Source organism: Pyxicephalus adspersus, chromosome 3 (genome assembly GCF_032062135.1).
Source record: "Pyxicephalus adspersus chromosome 3, UCB_Pads_2.0, whole genome shotgun sequence".
In the NCBI taxonomy this organism is placed as follows: Eukaryota; Metazoa; Chordata; class Amphibia; order Anura; family Pyxicephalidae; genus Pyxicephalus; species Pyxicephalus adspersus.
The window spans coordinates 16,751,927-16,766,194 of record NC_092860.1 but is presented as its reverse complement, the minus strand read 5'-3'; the positions used below and the strand labels follow the sequence as shown (position 1 = coordinate 16,766,194).

The 14,268-nt window shown below is 38.1% G+C and overlaps 1 protein-coding gene across 1 annotated transcript in view; it reads right to left on the bottom strand.

The window, feature by feature from the left end:
• The window catches only part of PTPRT (protein tyrosine phosphatase receptor type T), a gene marked incomplete in the record, with an annotated part of 259,610 nt that overhangs the window by 130,693 nt on the left and 114,649 nt on the right, over positions 1 to 14,268 (bottom strand). The window contains 2 exon segments of the mRNA XM_072403721.1: positions 4,492 to 4,666; positions 9,608 to 9,723. Coding sequence (XP_072259822.1) covers positions 4,492 to 4,666; positions 9,608 to 9,723 — 291 coding nt within the window.

The window sequence follows — 14,268 nt, the reverse complement described above, 5'->3', positions numbered from 1 at the left end:
TGTCTTACAGCTGGCAGCTGTTTTTGGAGATAAGGACTTTTAGAATAAGCACCCCCTTCGTTATTGACACTAAACTCGGGGCAAACCATAAACTTGATTTGTACCTTTCTCCCTCCAATGCTGAACTCATTTTTTCAAACAGTTTTCACTAAATGTTGTTATCAATGTTTCTATGCCACTGATGACAACATAATTAATCACAAAACTCAGTTCCTTTGCATCATGTCTGTGCTGTGCAGGCACACTGTGCTACAATCAGTGTCAACATTCCCCTAGCCAATGATTTGATGGTTTACTGAACTGCTTTCTGTTTCCATTTAATGAAAGTTTAACAGAAAGGGATGTCTATGCTCGCAGCATTGCCTCTCACACACTGTATCAGCCAATAGACATTTCCTGACAGACTGCATTTCAATGTAACCCTACCTAAGTGTCTGTCAAAGACTTTATATTTCAATATTTTTATTAAATTTTAAGTTTTGCAGTACAAAAATTTTCCATGTATAGAAAAAAGACAAGAGAAACAAATGAAAGAACAAAAAGGGAACAACAATGAGAACATAAGGATAACAAGAACAAGAACATATTGTATATTTGCCTGTAATTAAACCCTTTGCTTTACAGAAAAGTCCAACCTAAGTTATCAATCTCGTCCATACATAAAAAATACGGACAGCATTACAAATATTAGTGGATTTTTCCCATAACAAACAACATTTGTCGAAAAACTGGGGCAAAGAGGCTAGCCGTGGTATACCATTATTTCACAATGAATAAGCATATAACAGATCCTTGTTATGCCACATAACAAAAAATAAACTAAGACAAACACATAATGACTACAAGGGAGGGGAGGAGGGAAGGGTGAGGAAGTTTGCAAAAAAGAAAAAAGAAACAATTGAATCCGTCACTAAGGGTACATAACCTTGGCGGAATCTACATATTCCAGCCTCTATACACTATTAAACATTATCCAAGGTTCCCAAATGTCATCAAATTTAACTAATGAATTCTTCAGGGTGTGAGTCAATCTATCATTGACCATAATCCAATTAAATTTGGCGAAGATGGGGTCTATAGATATTAAGGGTGATCTCCAAGCCTTGGCCAGCGATATCCTGGCGGCCAGAAGAATCAATTTGATAAATTTCATTGTGGGTCTGGAAAGTGACACCTCAAATTTACTAAATAGAGCCGCTTCCACTGTACAGCAAATCGTTTGCTTCACTATTTTGGAGATCAAACTGAATACATCAGTCCAATACACCCTAGCTAGTGGACAGGACCACCAAATATGCAACATAGAGCCCTGAGAGTCACAGCCGGGAAAACACAAGGGTGAGGTGGACAGGAACATTTTCGCCAATCTAACTGGAGTAAGATACCATCTAAGTGCTACCTTGTAATTAGATTCTACCACCGCTGAATTCAAAGAGACTTTAGAGAGAGAGTAAATCATGTCCCCCCATTCTTCCAAATCCCACGTGGTACCCAAGTCTAGTTCCCATTCTCGCATATATTGTTGTTTACTGGTAGGGGTAACTAAAGCAGAGTAAATCACAGAGATTTGCCCTTTAGTGGCCTCTATAGAAACACACGAACTTTCAAATACAGAGGAGCACATAGGTCTCGGTGCCTCTGTAATAATCAGATTAATAAATGACACCAATTGTCAGTAGCGAAAGTGTTCCTGAAGGGGGATTTCAAAGTTACTAGTCAGATGGTCCCATGACAATACCGCACGAATATCCAGGAGATCTTTCACTCTGCTAATACCCTTAGAAAGCCACCAATTAAAGTCAGCTGGGCGTAAACCCGGCGGAAAATCCAGATTATGCTAGAGTGGGGTTAAGGGTTTATGAGGAGAAGAATGTTTCGGGTGATTACTGTATTTGTCCCACAGCTGAATAGAGTGAGACAAGGCCGGGCATTTCACTAGACCTCTTGCCACTTTCTTACGCCACATAAGGGATTCAATGGATCCCAGGAACCCATCCTGATTCTCTATATCGACCCATTGAGGACGAGTACCATGTATAGTGCTCATTGAGAATTGTGCAATTTGTGCCGCCACATAGTACTGTTTCAAGTGAGGAACTCCCAGGCCCCCCACCTGCTTAGGGGCAAAAAGCGTATCTCTACGAATTCTGGCCTTCTTTCCTGCCCAGATAAACTTCAAAATTATAGATTGGAGGAGATTAAGCTCCCTAACTGGGACCTGGATCGGAAGAGTACGAAATAAGTAAAGCAGTCTAGGAAGCAGGTTCATCTTGATGGCCGCTATCCGTCCCAACCACGATGGTGGTGAGAGGGACCATCTTTGTATGTCAGCATAAAGTTGTTTAAATAGAAAAATGTATAATTAGCCTTATAAAGATCGTTATAGGTAGGAGTTAGCTTGATGCCTAGATATTGAATATAATTCCCCCGCCAGCTGAAATCAAACGTCTCCTTAATCCCCTGTCAAAGACTTTAAACCTCCCTACAATACATTAAAAAAATTTCATATGAAAAACGTTTGGCTTTAGATAGACTTTAGGTATGAAGTCCCAATCTAAACCTAAACTTGCTTTTTTCAATAAGTTTGGTAATCTTATAAACTTGCTTAGTCCCAAACATACCCCAAATTCTATTAAACTGTGAGTTCTGTAACCCCACAAACTAAGAGTTCAAAACTTGTTCAGTAAAATAGTGCAAGGACTTATGATGGGCCGAGTTTCACAGCAACCAATCCCATTTCAGATTCACAAATCATGTGAGTAAAAGCTGAATTTTGATTGGCAGTTTTTTTATGAACATCACTGTTTCTCCTAACCTTGCTTGAAATATAGGAAAACTATAAGCACCTAAGACATATGGGATTTGTTATGAAATCCCCTATAATTTTGTCACCAAACATCACAGAAAATAAATGGCAAAATACATATTATTAAAGAGAAAGGAAGTTTCACCACTCATGGTGTATACATCATAGTACTGTGTAAAATATTATTCTTTGAATTTTGCTTGTCAGAACAGAAATAATAAATTAGAAGGAATGTCCATAAAATTCCCAACAAACCCCATTCCTACCGATGTCAGAACTGTGGCTGTTCAACATGAAGGACCCCGACGGCTCAGTAGATGCTCATAATTTGCATGCTGTAATAAACATTTCACCCATGTTGACAGTCAAGAAAGAACAGAAAGCATATTTTACGTCTTAAAGGCTGTATTCAAAAATGATTGGACAAGCCACAGCAGGTGACCAAACAATTTTGTTGACAACCTTTCAAAGACCCAAGTACACTCAACCTCTTGTTGGCTCCAGTCTATGCAAAATGTCAATGTTACAAGTGGAAGTGAAGGCTTTTTTTCTCCATCTGAAGCAAACCTGACCCCTTGGAATAATGTGCCCTAGTTTCAACAATATTGTTCTAAGCCATGGCTCATGAAGTGTGCTGCAAAATCCTCCCCCTCTCCATATCAGTCCTTACTCATAGGGACGGGTGGACAAAATAGCACCTCCAGCATGCCCTGCTGAATAAAGGCAAACTCTAGGGCTAGCAAAAATTGCCCAAGTACAAGGGGTCTCAGTATTACTAGTTAAAACTTGGTATGTTTTATGTATTTCCAAATCTAGAAAATAATCCAGCATGAAATTTGCTTTTTTGAAGGTGCCTCCTGTAAAGAAATACCAATCACTGCTACCCTCTCCCGTTGTATAGGGTGACTGGTCTCTCTATCATCATTGTAGGTCTTCTTGTATATTATGAAAATAGACCTGCTGTAGAATCATTAAATGAGACCACATTACACAGCCAGAGATATAGACACCCTGAAGAAGGACCTCTCCAAGTGTTACCCAGGAAAGGAGAAGACCTGAGGCTGGAGTGTTACACCATTATGGCTTTAGGTGAGTTAAAATGGGGATTTTGTTTTCTTGGTGGTGGTTAACCATATGGAAGCTATGGATTTGGCAAAGGTAAGTAGTTTAAATAATTAGGGGAAAAGAATGACACTAGAAACAATTCTCTTTTTAAGTCTTTTCATACAAAGTATTTTTTGTATCTGTGTTCCTATTGATGGGGTTTTACCTCTTGCAAATAGGTACTTTCCCACACTATGCAAGGTAAAAAAGAATGTTGGCAAAAAGTTAGCCAATAAGTGATACACTGTAAAAAAGTTTTTTTTTTTCAACCTGGCCAGTAGTTGGGGGGGAAAGGAGGTTGCACTGCAAGGGGCAAACAAAACCATAGGGAGAGGAGCTTATGCTGCTTCACCTTTTCCTGTCCAATCATGGACTGGTGGGTGGGGAGGAGACCTGTAAATAAAAGAAAGGATCCGGCCTACTGCTGTGGTGTGTGGCTGAGCTGGAGAATCTATATAGACAAAAATTTGATTATTGTCACCGGTGGCTATATGTCACTGTTTATCAGTTTGACCCAACATTAATTTAATTCAGTTATTTTATGAATACAGGACACCTGAGATTTACATGTATACTCTTACCTTTTACGCTGAGTTCTGCATAGTTGGACACTCCAGATCCACCAGCTGATCGTAAGACACACCGATACTTGCTGGTGCTACGCTGAGACGTATCCCCAACACTGACGGTAGCAGAGAACCTTCTGTGATTTACCACGCGTGTTACCATGAGACCGGTGTCACGGCCATTCCACTGCTGCCGAACAGAGATAAAGGCAAACAATCAGTCACACTGCTGTCTGAGGGACAGGAAGGACTGCTGGGCTAATCACATCTGCTTTATATAAACTTCATGTCAAAATGACTAGATATTAAATGTGGAATGCTAAAATAGGCCAGTTCATCTATCTAGTGCTGTTCAGGGGGTTCCTACCCCAGCCCCACATCAAAAGTATAAATCCTTCCATCTCTCAGAGATCTGTAAGTATGAACATGCTTCTGCATAAAGTAGGTAATAAAAAACTGTCAGGTTTAAATATAAAGATGATATTTGCATATTGCATGGGAAATCTAAAGTGCAGATTTATTGGTCTGTCTTCTGGTTATTTGAATATGCTGCCTATAAGCCACTTATAACCATGTAAATGTCTGCTCTACATGGCGGACGCATAGTTATTAAGGCTAAAAGATACTCAGTACATTCTGCTCTTACGGGAAGAAGTAAAACTATTTCCACTTATAAGTGGGGGGGTAGCTGTAAAGTTCCATAGTAGTTAGATTGTGTGCAAAGCCTTGATTCTGAAATCAAACATTTTGGTTGTTTGAGGAGGTTCTACCATAGATACTCAAAAAACTAAACAGGTTTCTGTGGTAGCTTACACTTCAACAAACAACCCTTCTTAACATTTACAATTTCAGATATTATCTTAGGAAATCAATTCTACAGTTTGACAATCGAAAATCCGGCCATTGACAATCCAGATCCTTCAGTTTCCTGGCATGAATTTCGGTTTGTATTTTCAATACAGGGACTGCAGTACACTGTTTGGCCACTAATGTTTTGATGACACTGTTCTGCAGAAACAGCTGTTAGGTCTTGGTTGCTACACTAAATACACAATGAGTCCCTGCTGCTTGCTCCCTGGAACTGTACCAGATGTCTGCAGTACTGGGAGAGGAAGACTGGCCTGTGTGGAGGAAGTATAAAAAAGAAAAAAATAAGGAATTTTCGAAAATCTGGTGCACCTCAGGTCTGGAGGTTGCCATATTTTTGATTGTAAACTGTTACTCTTTTGGGAAGACTTGACAAAATTATTAGTCTGCCAATAGGGTCTCTGGAGCTGATATTAGCAACACTTTGAAAACCCTTTATATACATTATTAGAACTCTTAATTTTCTTTTTTTCATTATAAATTTAGTTGGGAGGCGTTACCATTCTTGCCAGGCTTGTAAGGTTATCAAAGCCCAAACTAAAGTCTGCCTTGGAGACTAAAGACTAAAAGTGAAGGAAAACATTTTATAATTGAAGGACCTTTTGATCTTGAAAGACATGTATATGAGTGACAACTGTCTAAGTGCCTTTTAACTGACTTCTGAGATATCTTCTATCATAACATTGGGTATACAAGAGACAGTAAGGGTAGACAACTCGGAATCCACAGGGTTATACTATTTAAAAAAAAAAAATTGTGTCTTTACACCAACTTTAAAGATACACAACAACACAGAGGCAACCTCATTGGCTTTACAACCACCAGTGGTGTTTAATATTTGCCGAAAAACTGGACTTGGGGCATCTAGTTGCAAAGCACAAGTATAATTAAAAATGCCATCAAACAATAATAAATATTCCTAAAATCATGATAATAAAAAACAAAAATATGTGAAGGAAGTGATCAGTGATTTAGTCTCAAACATTTCCAACTCTCCCATGTGGGTAAAGTCTCAAATTAACCCCTGAGGAAGCAAACAATAGTGTCTGTGAAACGTGTCGAGTTATAAATATTTGAGACAAAACTTTTTTTGCTATCATGCTTTAATAAATTTTTAATAAAGTTTGCTGGCATTTTATAATTATACTTGTGGTGTGAAACTACCTTAAAAGTTTGTTTTTTGGCTGTTGTTAGCAATTTAGTTGGTTTCTATCCATTTTGGTATGTATGTTTTTTTTTGTATGTTGGCAACTAGTGAAAAGAACATCTGATGGTGCCTAATAATTGCATTTGTCATTTGTGGTAATAAAAAGAAGAATGTGAGCACCACCAGCTAAGTTTTTACTATTAGGCGTATCATGGCATAAAGGAATTTTTCCTGCCTTTGGTTGGTACAGAAGCTAATGTATTTTCCTCTTCTATAACAAAACATTTGAGCATTTCAAATACAACTAATGAGTATTGACAGATTTGTCATTTATTCTGTAGCAAACACACCACCTCCTACTGGGCACATTTGGGAAAATTTTGCAGAGCCATTATTGAATAATGATCCTGAAAGTCGTTATGAAATTTTATAGAAATGTATTACCAAACCCATGTACAACACTGCTAAATAAATCCTCGCTGTATTCTCTATGGTTTTCTAATTTTGTTTGTAAAATTAGAAACAGCAGGAAGGTAAAATATACATACACAATTTAAAGCCAATCACCAGCCAAAGTACAAACCCCCTTACTACATCTTCCTTTCACAATTTCTAACCAATCAATGACATCTAAAACCCATTTTACTTATCTAAAAACATTTCTACTCCAGCCCCAAACCTCTGTCTTCCTTTGTTTACTTCCAGTGGGGTTCTTCTTTGGGAGTTCCATCCCTAGCTGGCCAGAAGACGGCTTCTTTTCCGAACAAAGAACCATGTGGGTAACAAAGCATATGCATGCTAAGCAATCTGCGAGTGACCCCCATGATTTGGTTCTCCAACCCCTAGGTATTTGGGTAAATAATAAACAGATTAGTTTCGCTGAACTAAAGGTGCGGAGATTAAAGATAGGGACTTTCTGGCATACAATCAATTTCAGTTTAATGGTTAGGTAAATAAAACGTATGGTATATAATAAAGCTAGTGCATTTAGTGTTCTTCGTCCAACTCACACAAGTAACCAGCAAAACTCAAGCAACTCCTACCTTCACTGAAGACCACTTTGAGCATTTTTTTTTTGCTGCAAATCCTCTTCTGCAACTCTACCAGGACATCTCTGCCATATGGTTTGTAATATATTCACCACAACTATTTAAAGGATTCTTCTGGAACACAACCATGGGAATCATGAATCTGTGGGTCCTGAGCACTAGTACTCTACCCTGTGCTATTGGATCTAACCTTCCTCTGAAGAAGCCACGATGGGCAAAATGCGTCAGTAATCTACATATCTGTACTTCAATCATCAATGGACAGGAACTTTGATCAGCCTGCCATAGGACTACTACAGATTTACCATCATGTAACAGGACTATACTTAAATGTTGTATGTACAATTGTTTTTGTACACATGGCTTATTGTATATGAAACGCTTTAATTACCGAACCACTAAACTAAAATTGCTTGTATGGCAGAAAAACCCTATCTTTAATCTCCGAACCTTTAGTTCATGGAAACAAATGTATTTATTTGCTACAAAGAACTACGTGACCAACAATGATGTTAGAGGGGGATCATCAGTGACCATGCAAGGTGGGCAATGGGTTTATCTAAATCAGGGGTGTCAAACTCTGGCCAGCGGGCGAAATCTGGCCCGCAACGTCCTTTTTTTTTGGCCCCCAAACGAATCCTAATTATGAATTGCAGCTGGCCCACCGCTGCATTGAAATAGTGCCGCTACTACAATTTCCGGCATCACTTGCGTCTATTGACCAACAGTCTCTCTGGCTATGCGTGGCCCTGTATTGGACTGTTTTCTTGACGCAGGGAATTGTAGTACTGGTGCTATTTCAGTTTCAAGTTTGGCCCACAACTTTGTCTAAGTTTTTAATTTTGGCCCACTGTGTATTTGAGTTTGACACCCCTGATCTAAATACATCTTTATTCAAAAAGTATGGAAAGCAAAAAAACATATACAGTAGGTTAGAGGGTGGTAGAATAAAAACATAGAGCCTGATTTAAGTTCTCCAAGGCTGGAGAAGATACACATTCATCAGTGAAAACCTGGAACAAATTTGCTATTTGATAGCAAAAGTTTTCAATCCTGGAGCAGATCCAATCAAGGCCAGCTGGATCACCCAGGTTCACTGATAGAAGTGTATTCTCTCCAGCCTTGGAGAGCTTTAATAAATCAGACCATAGTCTGGACCTAGTTCTTTGCCTGGAGATAGGTTCTAATCCTAGTCCTCAGATGTGGTGACTATATTGTTTTTCTGTTTTAAATGCTTTTTGCCTTGGTTTTCACCTAGTACTATTGCAAATAACACATTTCTTGTCCCTTTGTGATTACACTCACATCTCCATCTGCTTTTGTTCACCTTTATTGCATGGTAGATTGATGGATTTGACAAGAAAAAATAAACATGAGAAAAGATAGTTTTTTTCATGCTTTGCACAAGACATCATTGTTGTCAGCTAATAGAAAATGACAATGATAGTTTGTTCCTTGCAAAATCAACAGGTATTTTCTGTACTTGCTAAAACATTTCTAGCAAGAAAAAGGAATGCAAATGGACCATCACAATTAAGGAATTATGGTTTAAATATGCTTTAAATATTACCTATAACCTTTGAGAATAATCACTACATAATCACCCCCTTTATCTAGTCAAATAGGAAGAAAACTAACCAAATGCCCATATTACTTACTTGAATGGTGGTCACGTGAAAGACAGGGGTCTTCCTTTTTCTAGTATGCAATGGGAAAGGGCCTGGTTTGCAGTGCCCACATCAGTATCTGGTGATATGGACCCTGCCTGGCAGAACTGCGATCTCCAGAAGAGGGCACGACTGGTATAGCACTACAGTCTGCAGGGCAAATATAGTGAGTGGGTGCAGCACCTGACTACTCTGTCGGTGGTGTCCAGAACCCAAAACTGCCGCACAAAATGGTAAATTCTTTTGTCAGGCTTACATGTGTGTGCTATTTTATGCTTGTATTCAGCTTTTTGCTTAGGTTTTTCTTTGTAAATGATCTATTGCATTTATTATACAGTGATACAGCACAATAAATATATATTGGGTACATTAATAGGTTGTGGCCCATTAGCTTTGCCTACCTGCAGCCAGAGTTTGTCATGTTGAGACCATTTTCCTCCCGCTATGCACTGGAAAGTAGCATTCTGCCCGACATTTACTTCAACATTCTGCAAGCGCAGGAAATGGGGCGCGTTTCCTAAACAGAAAGAGAAAAAAAATCTGGATATTAGTTCAGCCACCTCTAGAGGAACAAATAAGCTACGTGCAGATTTCAAGCCTGATGTACTTATTAGCAGATAAATGTATAGGTGCCGTCTGCACAGCCTCTTAAATGAGCCACCGGCTGAGAATTACTGCTCATTCTGTGAGCGCCTGGCACAATTTCAAGGCAACTATAAAAAGATCAGAGAACAGAGAGGCATTTACTGAAATGTCAGGGACATACCTCTTATCTTGTTCTCATACACATACAAGGGCTTATACCTTAATGCACAGTCTCCTGGCCATATATTGCTCATTTTTTCTTTGCTACCAAATAGTGGACACATACTGAATTCCAATTAAGTCCAGGGTTTGAACAAATAACTCTTCTGGTAAATCAATTAAATCTGACCAGCGTGTTATTGTTTTAATAAAATACATTTTATACTGTGTTCCTATAGTTGCTACAAGGGTCCTATACTACATGGGGGCCCTGGTGAATCACGTGAGTTTGCTGTTACTAAATGTTGGTGGGCTCTATCTTGCAACCAATAACCACATATAGATCACTATGCATACACTTTAAAGCGAACCCTCGGCAAGGGTATGGACAATCAAATATTTAATTATTCACAAAAAGAAGTAATGGGGCTTTTAAATAAATACTCACTGACCACTGTAGTTGCAAGTTGCATAGATCAATTCATTCTCGACATTCACAGCAGAAGTCCTAAAGTTGTCAAAGTCATTTTTTAAGTATCTAGGTGCTATATTTTCAGTTGTGAAACCCTTTTCACAACTGAAAATACAGCACCACCATCTGGCACATTCTTTTATACCTTTATATGCCTACAAGCAGTATATTTCTGATCCTTCCCATCTATTTCAATTATAAATGAAATTAGTACACATTGAACTTGACTGTCTGTGACCCATAAAGTCCACCGAGGAAGCCAATAAAAGCGAAACACGACATCATATTACTCAGGACTATTCAAGCGCTCTAACTCTAGGATCAGTAGTGTCTAGATCATTAGTCCCTAATCTGCTCCCCCCCCACCATTCTGTGGGGAGAATGGGACACAATTGTCTGTAATTGTTTTTACACACCTTTTCTATGTTGAAGTATATGTTATATAGTTTGAATATAACCTACCTACAATACATTCAAAAAAATTGCCCAAAAAACCCTGATTTTTGTGTCCTTCATACTTATTGTACCATTGGGGTTGGCAACACCAAATATCTAATTGACATTACTTAAGTCTGGTAGTCTCCAAACCTATGAATTTCCTTCCCTAACAAAGTCATTTTTAACCATTTCCCTCACTCACTTGCCAACCAGAACTTCCACAAAATTAAATGGTTAGAAGGCTGCCTAGTTGATGCTGCAAAAGGGGAGCTGAGTCAGAGAGAACAGCTTCACTAAACTGATTCATAGGGGTGAATGGTTTCTTGGTGATTGCAGCTAAAGAGGTTATCAAGTTTTATTTGTTAAAAGATCTCTTATTGCTTGTTAATAGTCTGTAAGTACTGGAATGTCCATAATGCCAGTGTTTACTAAAAAGTTGTACTATTAAGCGAAACCTTAAAATAGTTATAAAAAAATACTGAAGTATAAAAATAGATTGATTTTCTACATTGATATTCTTTTGGTTAGAGTAGGGTATGGTTTAAAACTCTTCTGAGAACACAACAGGTAGTAACAAGAAATATTCTCAGAATGAAGCAAAAACCTCTTTTAGACAGTTGTCAAAATAAGATTTGCACTCTATTGTGGTTCTGTGGACATTTCTGAGAACAGTCAGCAGGACAAAAATGTAGGGTTGATCTTCAAAGAGGGTATTTAGATAGCAATAAATCCCTAAAATGTCTACCAATTTGTCTCTATTCTAGTAAATACATTTCGAAAGAAGCTTTTGGCCCTATTAACACTTTAATAATATATAATTATATGGTGTCCAATGGTCCAGTCAACCAGTGTAGTAAATGACAATGAGCTCATACAGTCAGTCCTCGAGTTAAGGACATCCGATATATGGACAACTCCTAGATACGAACGGGGCTTCCCTACTTGTTCTTGTCCAAGACTGAGGCTTTGCATGACTTGCAGAAGAAGTTGTTTGCAGTTCTGCAACCTCTTGAAACTCTTTACTTCTTTTTGCATATCAAAGACAAACATCTGTCCCAACTGCATTTATTAAAGTAATGTACATGTTCCGACTTACATACAAATTCGATTTAAGAACAAACCTACAGTCCCTATCCTGTATGTAACCCGCCAGTATACTGAGAATTAATACAAGCCTGTGATAAAATGACTTTAAAAAGTATGACTATGAAACACTATATATTGCCCTTTAATCACTGATTATAGAGAACATGCATCAATAAGCAACCTAACAGCTAACTATAACAAAAGCATTGTTAGACATTCCTCTTATCTAATATTAACAGACAGACATAACCACTTCACCACCCACTCGTTACACTTAGAAGAATCCACATACCACTCCATCACTGCTAATACCATACAATTACACATACATCTCAACTTGTTCTATTACTATGCTCTTATTGCCTACTTCTAATACAAAACTTCAATATATTTCATAAACTAATACACAGATACCACTGTACATCCTTCTCAAGTATTGCTATGATAGTTTTCCATTTTTATTCTATTACATACACATTAATGCACTACAAATTTTGCATAGCAAATCACATATATCTGTTTAATCAGTCTATTCAGAGATCAAGAAGATGCAACCTACATTGTCTTTTGGGCCTCATCTGATAAGTGTTCTAACAAGAGCCATTTTCAAGACAAAGGTTCAGACCCAACAAACAAAGTTAATTGACTTTGTTATCTGTATAATTCTTACTCATAAGCAATCTTATTTACCTTCAACATATTAGGGAAATTGTCCACCACTTCCAATACCACCATAGAGTGTGCAGTGAGGGAGCAAACCTTCCCATGATATCAGCACCTTCTCCTTCCAAAAAAAGCCAATGTTTGCAGAATAAATACCCTCCCAGGGTCGTGTACCTGCATTACATGTTACAAGTTTGGCTTATGCTCTGGAATCTTCTCCTCTAGGCTTTACCTTTTGAAATAAATAAGCAGGACAGCCAGTTTATTGAATAATTGTGCATATACTGGGGGTACTCATGCTGGACTCTTGATTTCTACAATAAAGCCAAGGTATAAGAGCTGTGTTTCCAGCTGATTTATGAGATGCTTATGTAGAATTAAACGGGCAAAGGTATGATCACAGCCAAGTTCCCAAGGTCACTATGTTTAGATCTCATCTATCTTATTAAACTCACAAACAGGACACATTTATTCTTCATATATTAAAGTAAAGTTGTCAGAACCGAAGTTATGACAACCATGGTGAGACACAGATATTGCAATCATGTTTTGCACCTGAAATGAAGCACAAATAAACAATAAACAGGTAGAACAATACTCTTAAAAGTATTTAGGAAGTACAGTATATATAAAGCCATTTTTATTTGTAGACCAGAGTGCCCATTGAAAGATTTCTCCTCTATTCAAAATATGTGATTTTCCTTAATTTTGTGACAATGGTCAGCAGTACAAATTGAGAAGGTGTATTACCCCAGGGAGACACAAACAGCAACACAAGCCTGGTAAAAAGTCTTAAGAGAAAAATTTGGCTCTCATCAAAAAGCAGAACGCTCCCTAATCCAAAGAAATCCTGGTAAAAAATGTATATGCAATGGAACTAATTTATTAAAGCTCCTCAAGACTGGAGAAGATAGACTATCATGGAAGAACTTGGGTGATCCAGCAAACCTGGAAAAGATTTCTTAAAAAAATTTGCAATTAGTTGGCTAATGTTTTCAATCCTGGACCAGACCCATTTCTGGTTTCACCCAGCTCCACCCGTGACAGTCTATGTTCTTTAGTCTTGGAGCGCTTGAATTATTCAGGCAAAGTGTCTTGAGAGAGTGCCAGACCAAAATTCCAGGCATCCATAATGTTTTATTAGTTGTGTTTGCTCACAACAAAGAAGCATTCAACAACTAATGTGTTTTGAGGGCAGCCACCAAAGGAGTGCCCCAGGATGGCACAAACTAAATGATGCAGCAAAGTTTTGGGGGCAACACCAACCAATAATTAAGGCTAAAGAACGCATTGGCTGGTATATGCATCTTTGCTGTGGGAAAATATAACTAATAAAATATTAATGACTTTCTAAAATTTTGGTCTGGTCCTCTACTGAGACTTTTTGTGGTTGTGGATCCTATACTCCCCTAGTTAAAAGATGCTCTACTTTTTTGTTGAGAATGGCTTTACTTCCCCTATCATGCTCAATGACAACTGGATTGACACTCTATAACTGATAAACTAATACCAAATGGTATCCAGTGCCTCTGATATGAATTGTTAGCACTAACTCGCCAACCTGCCTTCATCACAACCACCACTTTAACCAAAACTAAGAAAAATGTTTTGCTTTACATACACTTTACCAAAACCAACTTTAATTCCAAGTCTTTCAAA